This window comes from Petaurus breviceps, unplaced genomic scaffold (genome assembly GCF_028583685.1).
Source record: "Petaurus breviceps papuanus isolate PSGF00001 unplaced genomic scaffold, PetGlider_PUasm1.0 419, whole genome shotgun sequence".
NCBI classification, from domain to species: Eukaryota; Metazoa; Chordata; class Mammalia; order Diprotodontia; family Petauridae; genus Petaurus; species Petaurus breviceps.
This window is the reverse complement of record NW_027186324.1, coordinates 5,083,124-5,098,254: the sequence shown is the minus strand read 5'-3', so window position 1 is coordinate 5,098,254 and position 15,131 is coordinate 5,083,124. Positions and strand designations below refer to the sequence as shown.

At 37.9% G+C, this 15,131-nt stretch overlaps 1 protein-coding gene across 6 annotated transcripts in view; it reads left to right on the top strand.

Moving 5' to 3' along the window:
* The window catches only part of GPM6B (glycoprotein M6B), a 225,879-nt gene that overhangs the window by 200,517 nt on the left and 10,231 nt on the right, over positions 1 to 15,131 (top strand). For all 6 annotated transcript variants that reach the window (XM_069100614.1, XM_069100616.1, XM_069100617.1 and 3 more), the window contains 3 exons: positions 4,492 to 4,678; positions 6,645 to 6,801; positions 12,897 to 13,068. In XM_069100614.1, the coding sequence (XP_068956715.1) occupies positions 4,492 to 4,678; positions 6,645 to 6,801; positions 12,897 to 13,068 (516 nt within the window). The remainder of the gene's footprint in view (positions 1 to 4,491; positions 4,679 to 6,644; positions 6,802 to 12,896; positions 13,069 to 15,131) is intronic.

Sequence of the window (15,131 nt, the reverse complement as noted above, 5' to 3'; positions counted from 1 at the left end):
TTTTAAGATTTGCAAAGGTTTTATAAAAATAGTATCATTTTTCAAAAACCCTGGGAAGGTAGGTGCTATTATTGTCCCCATTTTACAACTGAGGAAGTTGAGGCATAGGTTCACATAGCTGATAAGTGTCCGAGACTGGATTGTAATTTGGGTCTTCCTAAATCCGGTTGCAGTGCTTTGCCCACTATTCCATAGCCTGTTACAAATATTATCCCATTTTATCCTCACAGCAACCATGGGTGGTAGATGTGATTATTAGCCCCATTTTGCTGCTAGGGAAACCACATAACCACATTCAGTAAAATAGCTAATGTGCAGCTAAGGGGCAGCTAGGTGCCACAGTGGACAGAGTGCCAGGCCTGGGGTCAGGAAGACTCATCTTCCTGAGTTCAAATATGGCCTCAGACACGGCCTAGTTGTGTTGCCCTGGGCAAGTCACTTGACCTTGATTGCCTCAATTTCCTGGTCTGTAAAATGAGCTAGAGAAGGAAATGGCTGACCACTCCAGTATCTTTGCCAAGAAAGCCCCAAATGGAGTCATAGAGAGTCAGAAATTACTGAATGGCTGAACAATGAAAAGAACCCAATCATACTAGTCCCATGTCTCCTACCCAATAGCCCCATTAAAAAAAACCCCACTTTTAGTAAGGGCATAGGTATGTATGTATGTGTATATATGTATATATACATACCCCCCCACACACATATATCATGTGATAGTTTTTACAAGAATAATATACAGCTTGGGGTAGTAAGGAAAGGGTAGGATTGGAAGAGATATGATGGGAACTGTATTAGTATAGTATCTTTTAAAAACATACTTCTTTTAACTACAGCAGAATAATATCTTGTTGAGGTATCTAGGTATTAAAGTAAGTAGAGTATTAGAATTGAAATCCAAATTAAGAATCCTGCCTCATATTCAAGAGACCCTGAGTCAGATTAGGTGAGAGAAAACTAAGGTTCTGGTATTCAATGAGCCCATAAAAAAGAGCTTCACTCCCTCTGTGATTTGGGGGAAATCAGTTCCCTACTGTGACCTTTAGCTGCCTCATCCATAAAACGAGGGGCTTAGATAATTTTAAGAGGTCCCTTCCAGATGACTGACAGTATGATACTTGATTAATAATTACATATCTCCCTCAAGTGTCAGACACTCCTTGGTGTTTGGGCCACTTATAAATTTGTGGGGAAAAAAAATTTTAATTATATGAATGAATAGCACAGAGGGTTTCCATGTTAAAAAAGTACACATGGTTAGATGCCATGTCACAGATCCTTTGGGGACATGTGAACCTTATTTTGGTGAAAAGTTGATGAGATCCAGGCAGAAAGTCACTTAAGGCTTCCAGGTAATGCCATTTTCACAGGGACACTTCTGTGAAAACTGAAGAAAGGTCTTATTTTGCTCAAGAAGTTTACAAAATACTGTTTCATTCAGGACATTTACAAGATAAAGGAGTTTTTAATGTTCCATGTTCATTTCCAGGGGAAAATTCTTTCCCATTGCCAACAGCAAGTATTAAGCAATGTTAATTTTAGTAGACGATTCACAAAAAAAGGTATCTTTATAAGACTTATATTTTCTATTGGCAAGCCATTCCCAGCCCATGTATGAACTCATGTTTTAGTGAACGCTAGATAGCTGGCTTCATGCCCCTGCCCTGAATAATGAATTGCTTTTGATTGCTGTTAAAGATCATAATGCAGTTAAAACTCTATTTTTCTGACAACCCATTTACTTTGAGGGTCTGGAGAATATAAACAGAGACAGAGAGGACATGAGGGATGTAACAGTCAGGTCTTAGGCATCTCTGCTATGCTCTTTCATAGAAACATCGTCCCAACTGAAATAAAAAATTTCTTTCCGAGTTAAAAATGATGTTGCTTCATGTCACTTGGGGATGTTTTTGTAGAAAGCCTAATTTTATGGATATCTTCAGGGAAGAATCCTTTTAAATGAAATTGCAGGCCTTAAACCTTAATTCTTTCCTGGATTAAGGGAACTTTCTGTTCAGCTTACTTTACCCAAATGCTCCCTGTGGCTTTTTTATCTTCTTCCTTTCTCTCTTCTTTCCTCTCTTCCATCTTCCTTCTCTCTCTTTCTTATTCTTGCTTCCTTTATTTTTGTCTTTTTCCTTTCTTTTTCTGTCTTTTCCCTCTTCCTTCCTTTCTCTCCTTTTCTCTCTTTCTCCTCCCTACCTCTCCATTTCCTTTCCTTCCTTTTTATTTTGTTGGTGGGGCTGGGTGGTGGTGAAGGGAATATTTTGATCTTTGATTTCTTAAAGAAGGGAGCTTTCATTGATAAAACTCATCAACCAGTGCAAATCTGCCCCTATTCATCAATTTATAGTCTTAGAGTGCTGCCTGGGAATACTGAGAACTTAAGTGACTTGACCATGACCCTGGGCCCACAGACAGTATGTGTCTAAAGTGTGACATAAAACCAGATCTAAAAAATTATTTTAAAATACATTGTATTTCTTTTATATTAAATCTCGCCCACCACTACTTATATTCTAAGGGTGTTTTGGGTTTTTTTTTTTACTCAACTCAACTGCTAAACTGGTTAATACTGTATTCAATGGGGAATTTCTTTTCATTGAAGTATAGTATTAGATGGAATGAAAATATGCCTTGATTTTGGAAACTATAATTCCTTAAGGTTTTAGTTTGGGGATTTGTTTTTAGTCTAGTTTTGGACATTTTAACTAGTCAGTCAAGTATAAGGAATTCCAGCTTGGAATTTCTTCCACTAATGCAGATCAATAACTCATTGGTCACTTAACCAAGAGAATGGTCTGGTCACTAAGACCTTAAGGACCCCACCCATGAACCCTCTGTCAGTTTCTATCAGAAGGACTTTGACTCCAAGGCTGATCTTATCCCTACTCGATAGTTACTCTCATTCCATTGTGCTAAGGGACCAAAATATCCATTAATTTTCCAAAACAACCTCTTTAACTTAATGTAGCTCAGAGCACAGCAACAGTCTAATTACAGCATTTGACTCTTCTGGTTGCAAACTATGTCAAAGGCTCAGTGAAAGTCTTTAGTTCCAATAGAAACAGTTACTTAAGTTATGCCAGAAGCATTAGGGTTTAGGGATGCTTATTGCATTTTCCCTCCTGGGAAACCATTACTTCATTACCTTCCTTAAAAACAAAAACAAAAGAACCACACATACACACACATCAAAACAAAAACTTTTACCTTTTTAAAAAAAAACTAAATTTTTATTCATTTTGAACTTAAGTACAAAACAAACAAACAAAAAATAACATTTCCAGGTGTAGGACACAACATAAAAAGAGAATTCATTATAAATCGTTAGTTTCCATTTCCCATTGTTTTTTAAAGTTATGTAATAAATCCTATGCATCATTTTCAAAGCTATCCTGCTTTTCTGTGCTTCCAAGTTTTCATTTGTTCTTTCCTGTGAACATGTTTTTCTCCCTCCCTCCTTACCCCACACTAGAGAAGGCTACCATTAGATACAAACATGTGTGTTCATGTAAAGCCAGACTGTACATATACATACTTCCATTCATCAGTTCTTTCTCTCTGTGGATAGCCCCTGCCTTCACAGATCCTTTGTAGCTGATATGAGCATTTATAACACTACAGATGACGTGTCATTCAAAATATTGTTTTAAACAATATTGCTGTTACTGATTCTCCTCATTTCACTCTCCGTTATTTCATTCATGTCTTTCCATGTTTTTTTAAAATTGATCATTTCTTAGAGCACGGTAGTATTCCATAACAATCATATACCACAATTTGATGTATATCCCTCAGTTTCCAGTTCCCACCACGACAAGAGATGCTATAAATATTTTAGGGCATAGAAGGTTTTTTTTTTCCCTATTAACCTTGGGAACCACAACTTAAAAAAAAATCTAAACGTTCTTCGCATTGTAACTTTTGTGCCAGCAGTTTAGACAAGAAACATCGGTACAGGTCACTTTTCTCATAGCTATTTGACATTTGGAAGAATACGGTTCAGGTGGAAGCAGTTATGGACAGTCCTACCACTGCCATAATAGAGTAACTTTTGACATGTTAATTACCTGCCAGTCAGAGGATTTAGAGCTCTAGATGGAATATGGGCTCATAGATCTGGAGATGGAAGAGGCCCTTCCAGTTTATCTGGTCCAATCCCTTCTTGTTACAGTTGAAGAAACTGATCCCCAAAGAACTGACTTGCCTGAGCCCCATATGTATAGTTACTGACTACACAGAAGTATTAACATGTCATCTTGTTTGTACACCCTGATGCCTTTTGCTTCATTTTTTACTTCATTCATCTGTACCTAATTTCCCAAGGTTGTCTTGAGGACCTCTGAGGTAAAGTCTTTGAAAACAGCCTGAACAGCCTGGATGCAGCACTCTACAATATAGCTTGTTGTTAATTCAGGCTAAATGTGGGTTTCCAATCATGAAAGGCATTTCATGGTGTTTCTTTGGTTTCCTCTCTCTGCTGCCTAGGTTGCTTTGAATGCTGCATCAAGTGTCTGGGAGGAGTGCCCTATGCTTCCCTCGTGGCCACCATTCTCTGCTTTTCTGGAGTAGCCTTGTTTTGTGGCTGTGGACACGTTGCCCTAGCTGGGACCATATCCATTCTGGAGCAGCATTTCTCCACAAACACCAGTGACCATGCCATACTGAGTGAGGTGTAAGTATTCACTTTCCTATGCCTTATCCAAAAAGAAAAGAGCTCCTCTTCTCACTCCCACCAAACTTCTCCTCCCTACCCCGCTACCCCGCCCCAGAATTACCAGGAGCATTTCCTGCCAACAAAAAGATTTTAAAACTGTTTTCTGTTTTTTTTTTGTTATGAATCTGACTCCAAATGAAATGAGCATTTCTGTATATTTTAAGATAGAAAAAGAATGTGAAACTACAGGTCACCATTTTGTACAGCTTACTTTTCTTTTTAAGTATATTCTAAGTTCAACCTGTAGTTTGGGCTGCTGGGTGGCTGGGGATATCAGTTGGATTCATCTTCTTGAGTTCAAATCTGGTCTCAAGACACTTCCTAGCTGTGTGACCCTGCGCAAGTCCCTTAACCTTGTTAGCCTAGGTTTCCTCATTTATAAAATAAGCTGGAGAAGGAAATGCCAAAGCACTCGGTGTCTTTACCAAGAAAATTCCAAATGGCGTCACAGAGAGTCAGACAACTGAAATGGCTGAACAACCACAGAGTTTTAACCTGTAACTTTCAAAATTCTGCAGTTTGCATTTGCTTCTTTCTGGCCTCCCTCTTATTTTCTTTGTATTCTTAAACAAAGATGCCTCAGTGACTTTCTTTTCTTCTCACTACCTTTTCCTGTGTTCTTTTTGTCTTCCCACACTCACTGGGAGAAAAGAATAAAAGGAAACCAAAGGCAAGGAATGATTGTTTTTAGATAAGGCCAATGATGAGAGGCAAAGGAGACCCAATGGCCTTAGGAAAGGAGTCAAAGGAAAAAGAGAGAGTCTGGGACCTAGCTAAGGGGATGATGGTGAAGATGAGAAGGAAGAGAGGGAGGAAAGAGGGAAGAAGTGTCTTCCAAACTTGTAGCAATGGTTTAGCATATTAATTGCTATTATAATATTTTTATTGCTTATAATTGTTATAATTATATATATTATATATAATTAACATATATTATATATGTAACATATATACATAATATATATAATAGTACCCAAATCCAGGTGTTTCAGAATATGAAAGATGTTTTATAAACCTGAAAAGGGCTCATTATAAGAATCAGTTATAGGCAATTTCAGTTCTGTCTTCAGTGTCTGAGGGTGAGATAGATGACTCCCTCTGTTATAAATAGACTGAATAAGAAGAGTTAGGGAATTGGCTGTGTATACTTTAGCAAAGCCTTCATGCCAGTTCTAAAATGTAGGAAACCTGGGTAACCAATGCAGAAACATCCGGCAAGAACCTTGTCTTACCCGCAAGTCTCCCTTCAGACACCTTGGTGCCATCTTGACAATACTGGTCCTTGCAGAATTTATTTCCATAGTTAGCTGGAGTGATCATTTCTGAAGCATCTCTCTCACTTTCAAATTTCCTTTCAAAATTTTCTTTTTCTTTCTGATTCCCTTCCTTTTTTTCTTTCCTTGCATCTAAAAGTTTTCCTGCTTAGACAGGGTCTTTGTTTTCTAGGGCTCCTCTCACTGGCTGCCTGACATCAGATTATCGGTGAAGCCATTTTTCTAAAATAATATTTGGCAGCAACCTTATATGGACAAGATGGAAACAATGGAAAGGCCTCTTATGAATTTTTTTCTTTTGCTTTCATTTTTACGATGTACACCCAAGGTATTTTGTGAAGGGGAAAGACATCTTGGCAAGCATCAATCTCCATATAGAATTTATTGACCAGTTGGTGTAGGCAGGTCTCTGTGCTGGGCAAGCCTCGGATGACAGAAAGATGAAGTGCTGATTGGGAGGCGATTCTGGGAGGATTATCTTTTTTATGGATGACAGTCCAAGGTCTATTTCTGAGATCTCCAAGAGCCTTGGGTTTGTATGTACTCGCCACACTCTATTCTTTGCACTGGTCCAATGTTTGACCTTCCGGCAAAGCTATTGTATTTGCCAAGTGAATTCCAATTTTCCAACACTCTCTTCTCCTTGGTAGGATACAGCTGATGCAGTATGTCATCTATGGAATCGCATCCTTTTTTTTCTTGTATGGGATCATTCTGTTGGCAGAAGGCTTCTACACCACTAGTGCAGTGAAAGAGCTGCATGGGGAGTTTAAAACAACAGCCTGTGGCCGGTGCATCAGCGGAATGGTGAGTCCAATCCTGTCATGATACCTGACCCAGTCCAGGTCTAAATGAGCACAAATTGCTTTGTATTTGCTCAAAAGAAAATCTAATTAACAGTGGACAGACAGCAGCATATGATCTGATTTCTATGTCCCTAGTTTATCATTAAAACTGTAAAACACAAGGAACATTGATAAGGGGGAGGGGCAAAAACAGATTGTTTAAAAACCATATTGACCTTTAGGCAGCCTTTTTAAAAAATTTATTTAAAATAAATCATTTCCATAACATAGTATAATAAAAAAGATAATTGTACATGAAACTGCAAATATGTTATGTACAACTTGCTATTCTTTTTAAATATAATAGTTATCATGTAAATTTCTTTTTTTCACTTTTTTCTTCATTTTCCCCAGCCCCCAGAGATGGCTACCATTAGACACAAAGAGTTACATATGTAAAACTATTCTATACATACTTCCATTCATCAGTTCTTTCTCTGAATTCAGATAGTGTCTTTTTTCATATGTCCTGTACAGTTAATTTGGGTATTTAGGCAGTCTTTTAAAATGTCAGATACTCCTTTTAAAAATGTGGGTGAATGTACCATAAATGTGAGAGAGCCCTTCAGAGAGAATGCACTTCATGGCACCACCTATATCCACAATTTCAAAAGTAAAACTGGTTGCTGTGGGTTGAATTGTAATGTACTCTCTATTACTTTGATTACTCACCTGTGACAGGAAGAGGAGTCTAGTGGTTTTAGAGTTAGGACCCCAGTCCTGTCTCTGACACACTGGGAGGTTGTATTTGTTACCTTAGTCAAAAGTCTGAGTGCTCTAGGCAACTCTTAAGATCTTCGATTGTAAAGAATGTACCAGCATCCTTTGGTAGAAGAAGTTCATCAGTGAGAGACAGGACAAGTTCTTACCTTAAAACTTTTGTGGGTTAGTAATTTTCAGTCATGTCCTACTGGCAAAGATAATAGAGCAGTTTCCCATTTTTTTCCTTCTTTTGCTCATTTTACAGATTAGGAAACTGAGGCAAACAGGGTAATTGACTTGTCCAAGGTCACACAGCTAGGAAGTGTCTGAAGCTGGATTTGAACTCAGGTCCTCCTGAATGCAGGACTGACATTCTATCCAGTATGCCACTTTGAAGCGTAACTTACTTGTGCTAAATTTTGCCATCTGAGGAGTCATTATATAATGTTTGACCAGTATAATTCTATGACTGGCACTGAACATTTTTAAATTTTTTTAAATTAATCTTTTATTTATTTATTTTTAGTTTTCAACATTCATTTCCACAAGATTTTGAGTTACAAATTTTCTTCCCGTCTTTCCCCTACTCCCACCCCAAGATATTGAGCCTATTGAATACCCCTTCCCCAAATCTGCTCTCTCTTATCTCCTCCAGCCCTGCCCCCCCCCACTTTCTAGTAGGGCAAAATGGATTTCTATACCCCAGTGGCATTGAACATTTTTTTGAGGGAAGGTGGTATTTTAAAAATATTAATGTATTTGTTTTAGTCAATGAAAATATATTGTATCTGAGGCTTAGCTTTTTAATATCATTTGATAGGATAAACTTTCCATTGAAAAGTATACAGAATTTGGAGTTAGACCTCATTCATATCCAAGATCTGCCACTTAGAACTGTGACTTAAAGAAAGTCACTTAATCTTCTCTGGGATTCAGTTTTCCTAGTTAAATAGCAGAACCTGGGAGTCAGGAGGACCTGAGTTCAAATCCAGCCTTAGACACTGTGTAACCCTGCACAAATCACTTAACCATGTTTACCTCAGTTTCCTCATGTGTAAAAGGAGCTGGAGAAGGAAATGACAAACTTCTCTAGTATCATTGCCAAAGAAATCCCAAATGGGGTCACAAAAAGTCAGACAAGAACATAATGACCCCAAACAAAAGTTTGGAGGTTGAAATAAATGGCCCCTAAGTTTCCTTTAGGCTCTAACTCTATCGTCCCATTTTTTGGTCCCTTCGTCTATGGGGAGGAGCACGTGTGGTCAGCATTGCCCTTGGGAGCCAGAAAGAACTGGGTTCACATCCCATGTCTGATACTTACTAGCTCCATGACCAAGAGAAATCATTCAAACTCTCCGAGTCTGTTTTGTCTTCAGTACAATGGGTGGGGAGAATGCTTGTAATGCCTACATCTCAGTGTTGATGTGATTGCTGATACAGATCTGTAAGGGACACCTTGGCCGATTCCTCTCCCTCATGCTACAGATAAGGAAACTGAGGCCCAGACTGTTTAGGCAGTAAGCGATTAGAGGCACTCCGAAACCAGGTTCTCAAGAGCTAGTGCTTAAGGACTTTAGAAACTGTAAAACACCATGTGTCAGATATTAGCATTCCCATTATTATGACTACAGTCACGGTGACTATATTCTAAAAACCGCAAGTTAAGACATGAGGTATGCCAAGTGAAGTCTTCCTTCAGAGACTGTCCTCAAAACCCAGAATTTGTCATTTACCTTTTATATATTTTATATCTGCATGTTGTCTCCCTGTTTACAATGAGAGCTCCTTGATGGTGGGTCTGTTTTTGCCTTTCTTTGTTTTTACATTGCTTAGCACAGTGCCGGCTTCTTAATCAATACGTATTGCCTTAATTTGTTGATATAGTTGTTGTTATACCTGTAGGTGAAATTCAGCCAGTATATTACTTGTGTGTCTTGTATGTGTACAAGCTTTATGAAGAACTACACACTATTGTCTTTGTTCCCTAGCATGTAACTCTTTCTTTTTTCCATTATTTTAAATGAATTGAGTAAATAGACTTCCTTTCAGAGGGTCTTGTGAAGAGTTAAGTGGTAGTTTTAATAGGTGGTCATTTGACAAAATTTGTGTTCCACCAACATGTATAAACAGACCAGAGCATTTTTTATGGGAAAGGATGGGGGTCCAGGCAATGGCAATTCTTCAAGTTATTTCATTTTTGTCCTCCACTACAGAGATAAACAAAGATAGCCCCTAATTCTGCATGAATTCTCTCTAACTGGCCTTTAACTGGAGCCCTCCACCATAGAAACCCATCTGAATGTTCAGATACCATAAGCAGCTGATGACAGGGAGCGGTCTCTTTTCTATCCCTCCTTTCAGCCCCACCCTCTCTTTCCAAAGAGAGAGGGAGAAACTCACTGAGAGAAAAGTACCCAGAAGCACATCAGAGGAACCACTCAATTGCAAAATCTTTAAGTATTTGTACAGAAAAAGAACATGCCTTTTTTTTTTTTTTTTAAGACAGAGAGAGGGGGTGAGGCATGAAACTGGGCCTGGAACACAGTTTGTAGAGTAGTATAAGGAAAAAAATATATGGTAGAAGAGGCTGTATAGTATTGCAAAAATGCCCCCAAAATACTGCTACCTCCTATGTGAATATTTTTAGAAATCCAAGTCTTACTAATGTGTGCAAGCTTCAGGTGTGACATGAAGAACCCTCTTTGTCTAACGAGGAAACCATGGAAAGGGATCGCACACATTTAGGGTTCTTCTTGCCCTTGGAATTCCTGGACTAGCCCCCAGTGGTACAGAATTGGCTTTACCATCAGTGTCTTCCATTATAGAAAGGCAGTAACAAAGTTTAAACTCCAAGTCTTCGCCCACATGCTCCCTGTGGGTGTACATTCTGAGAATATAAATACCACAATGTGTTGGAGACAGCTTTTCAAAGCTCTCCAAAAGTTGGTAGTCAAGGCTGAAGGTTATGAAGAAAGTGAAGCAATATCATTATATTCTTCCTGAGATCGCCCACGGCAAAGCGTGGGTGAGTACTGAGGAGGATTTTTTTTTCTTTTTATAAGTCCAATCATTTCTTGCAAAGCTGCTATGAATTTTTGAAGACTGAACAAGACTAGAAAAAATATGAAGACTTTTCTCCCTGCACAACATACAGTTATATTATTTCAGATTATTTTAAACTTTTTAAAATAAATTTTCAAGCTTCTGGCACCCCATAAGGAAATCACTTTTATCATCTACAGAATCATCATTTAGAATTTTGAGAATTAGAAAGGACCTCAGTATCTCTCTAATCCAGTCTATTTGTAAAAGGAATTCCCACTATTAACATATCTAACATTTCATCATAAGAGCCTCTGCCTGTAACTCCAGGCAAAGGAATCCACCACCCCTCAAGGAAGTCTATTGAAATTTGGGGCAGCTCTAAAGATTAGGAAGTTTTTTTTTTTTTCTGACATCAAGCCTAAATTGGCTTCTTTGCAACTTCCAAAGAGAAAATCTTTCTCCACAATAGCCTTTCAAATACACATCTCATTCTCCCCATTCCCCATCTTCCTCCAAACAGTCTTCTCTTTTCTATGCAAAACATAATCAATTCCTTCAGCCAATTCACTTAATACCTGGGCTAAAAGTCCTTCACCATCCTGATTTCCTAGATACTGACTTGTCAATAAATTCCTCAATTATGGTGCTCAAAACACTGCATTATTCTAGATGAGGGTAATAACAGCTGAGTACTCTGGGACTATCCTTTAAGAGATGGCTACCATTTCCTAAACATATCTGTTCTTCAAAGATAAAACTACCTGTAAAAATCATACCTCAACAGTTTTTAGTCATTCAACAATTGGAATGACCTAACAGCTGTCTAATCTAGAGTAATACTTTTAAAGCAGTTATTCATAGCAGATGTTCATTGATAGAAATAGTGTAAAACCTGTGTCTTTAACACCAATAAACTTCCAGTGAATCTATATAATTAAGGATCGTGTAACATCAGATCCCAGAAGAATTAAAACTATAAAATACACAGAGGGTATTTCTTTCTTTTTTTTTTTTTTTGCTTTTTGGAGGGCAATTTGGGTTAAGTGACTTGTCCAAGGTCACTCAGCTAGTTTTTGTGTTAAGTGTCTGAGGCTGTATTTGAACTGACTCCAGGGCTGGTGCTCTATTCACTGTACCACCTAGCTACCCCTGGGTATTTAAAAAAAAAAATGCATGGTGGAATAGTCAGTCTTTCACAATATATCTACTATGGAAATGTTTTGCATGGCTACACATATACAACCTATATTGAATTGCTTATCTTCCCAGTAAGGGTGGGTGACAAGGGAGGAAGGGAATGAATCTGAAATTCAAAGTTTTAAAATGAAATGTTTATACACACACACACACACACACACACACATACACACACACACATATATATATACTATTATCAATATTATTTTACATGTAACTGGGAAATAGGATATACAGGCACTGGGGCATAGAGATCCACCATGCCCTACTGAAGGTTGGAGGGGGTATAGAAGAAGATATGGGAGAGAGCAGATTAGAGGAGGGGATATCCTGTGGGACTGCTATTTTGGGGCGGTGGGTGGGGGAAAAACGGGGAGAAAGTTTATAACTCAAAATCTGGCAGTAATGAATGACGTAAACTAGAAGTTAATAAAGCATTTGATTTAAAAAAAATGCCTGGTGGACTTAAGCTACAGAATGTCATCGGCAATAACATACAAAAAAAGAAGCACTATATGTACCTGGTCAGGTAGTAGTTGTGATGGATAGTGGACAGATGTACCCAGCATATAACAGGAAGCCTTCCAGCCTGTTGGATAAATCTCTCATGACATATAAACAGAAAACCATGGACAAAAATTGTACAGGCTGTAAAACTAAGGGGGAGGGGCTTGTGAGTTGAGTGGGGTTTGGGAGGTGGGAAGATGGGGAAGTATACCTGCACTGATGAAATCTCAAATCTTACTGGAGTAGAGTCAGTAGAACTGGGTTCTAATATCAGCTCTTTAACTGGGAAGAGGATCCTATGTTTCTAAGTCTTTTCTGGGCCTAGTTTCCTTATCTGTAAAATAAAGGGACCTAACTTGGGACCTCACACATAACAGATACTTAATAAAATGCTTTTTGATTTGGATGAGATTTTTTGATCTGAGTTCAATGAATAAATAGCATGAATGTCTCTCAGATACAGCTATAAACTATAAGTTAATTCGGTGATCTCTCCGATTAAAAAGTGGTAGAACTAGATTTTACCTTTTAGCCGCCGCATGTTATTAGCTTCTGTAATCATGCTTTAAACTTTAATATGGATTGCTTCTGTCTTTTTTCTCTTAGTTTGTTTTCCTCACCTATGTGCTTGGATTGGCCTGGCTCGGGGTCTTTGGTTTCTCAGCTGTGCCTGTCTTTATGTTCTATAACATCTGGTCAACTTGTGAAGTCATCAAATCCCCTCAGACAAATTCGACAGCATCGGGGAGCCAGATCTGTGTGGATATCAGGCAATATGGTATTTATCTTATGCTGATTACTTCAATGTCCTTTTCATTTGTGTTACTTCCTTTGAGTTTGTGACACACTTTTCAGATGAAATGAAAGACTACATGCAAGACACCCTCCCAATGCCATTTGTTTCTAAGGACCCTCTTTTTATCAAATTGATGCACTACTTACATTTCCAAAGGGATGTCCTCATATGTTTCATGATGGCATAGTGGACAGAGCACTGAACTTGGAGTCAGGAATAGATGCATTCAAATTCAGTCCTTTATATTTTCTACTTGTGTGTCCATATGCAAGTCTCTCAACCTCACCTTAAACACCTTGCCTGATCTCAGCTCATCTGAAGCAACTCCCTAAGATTTAGTCTTACTCTGGTGTTGATCTACCTTGTTGGAGAGTTTCTAAAGATATGAAGTATTCAACAAGAGATGAAATGAAATCTTTCAATATAGCATCAATAGGAGAAACGGGATAGGCTTCAGAGAGAGAGAGAAATGCTAAAAATGGACGTGTGTCTGTGTGTAGGTTATATAGCTTCATGGTTTATCTTTTGCCCCTAAAAGAAACTCCATAAACCATTTTCTTCTATCAAACTGCCAAATTACATAAATGTAGTAAACCCCCTATCACCTGTATAGCTCATCTGTTAGTCATATTCTTGTCTTAGAGTTGGATTCTTTAAAATTATCAAATAACTGCAAACTTATAAATCTTTTACAATAACTGAATATTGAGATATTTTTCCACTATTGGGTAAAAACATAAAGTTCACAGTGAAACTCTGAAGCCATGTTAATGTATATTATCACCACACACATAAGCATTTTCATGGACCAATTCAAATATGATTTCCTGTGCATAGGATATCCAAGGTAGCCAGCAAAGCTTTTGACAGATTTGGATAATCCACCAATTTCTTTTATGCCTGAATCTATACAACCTAAAACTTATAAGAGAAAAGCTAAAATTTTAAAAGGGTTTAATTAGTTTCGGTTGCTTAGATGAGTTACATGTGCAAGCTAAACAGAAGCACTGAATTTTCTTTTTGGGAAGGAGGGAGAATGAGAGAGTCATTTCCCCTCATTCTTCCTCAGTTCCTCACCCATGACTACTGGTACAAAAACAAATCCTGCTTCTTCTTCAAAGTGCCTTTGGACACATTTCTTCCCATAAAACCAGTGCTCAGTGTGGGGTTTTTTTCTTTTTATTCCAGATTAAAAACAGAGAAAGACCCATGTTGAGTTAAGCTGATTTTTAAATGACTCTTAAATATTTTTCACATGCTTGAGAACAAATTATTTACATAGGGTCCCCCCCCCACACACACTGTCATTTTTTTGTATTTGCTCAGTATAGGAGCTTGTAAACTGGAAATCCTATGATCTCACATTATCCTGAAAATGGCATGTATCTGTCTAAAACTCTGGTAAATATTCATCTATTCACTAAGTGATTTCAAGATTTATTCTGTGCCTATGGCAAGGTGGTAGGGAGTGTTAAAGTTATTTTTGCTTCTATTCTCTACTGATCTCCTGGGGAAAGGGTAGGCTGATTATATTTTTGGTATATAATTAAAATGACTGTTCTTTTTTTCCCAAATGCTTTATTAACTTCTGATTTACATCATTCATTTCTGCCAGATTTTGAGTTACAAATTTTCTCCCCATTTTTCCCCTACCCACCATCCGAAAATAGTAGTCCCACAGGATATCCCCTCCTCCAGTCTACTTTCTCCCATATTTTCTCCCATACCCCTTTCGACTTTTCCAGTGGATCTCTATGCCCCAGTGCCTGTATTTATAATTTCCCAATTACATGTAAAATAGTATTAATAATAGTATATATATATATGTATTTGATTTTAAAACTTTGAATTCCAGATACATTCCCTTCCTCCCTTGTCTCCCACCCTTACTGGGAAGATAAGCAGTTCAGTATAGGTTGTACATGTGTGGCTAATGCAAAACAATAACATAGTAGATATATAGTAAATATATAGTAGATATATAGTATAGTATTAGTACTTCCTCCCTCCTATCCCACCTCCCACTTGTTCTATTCTCTACTTTG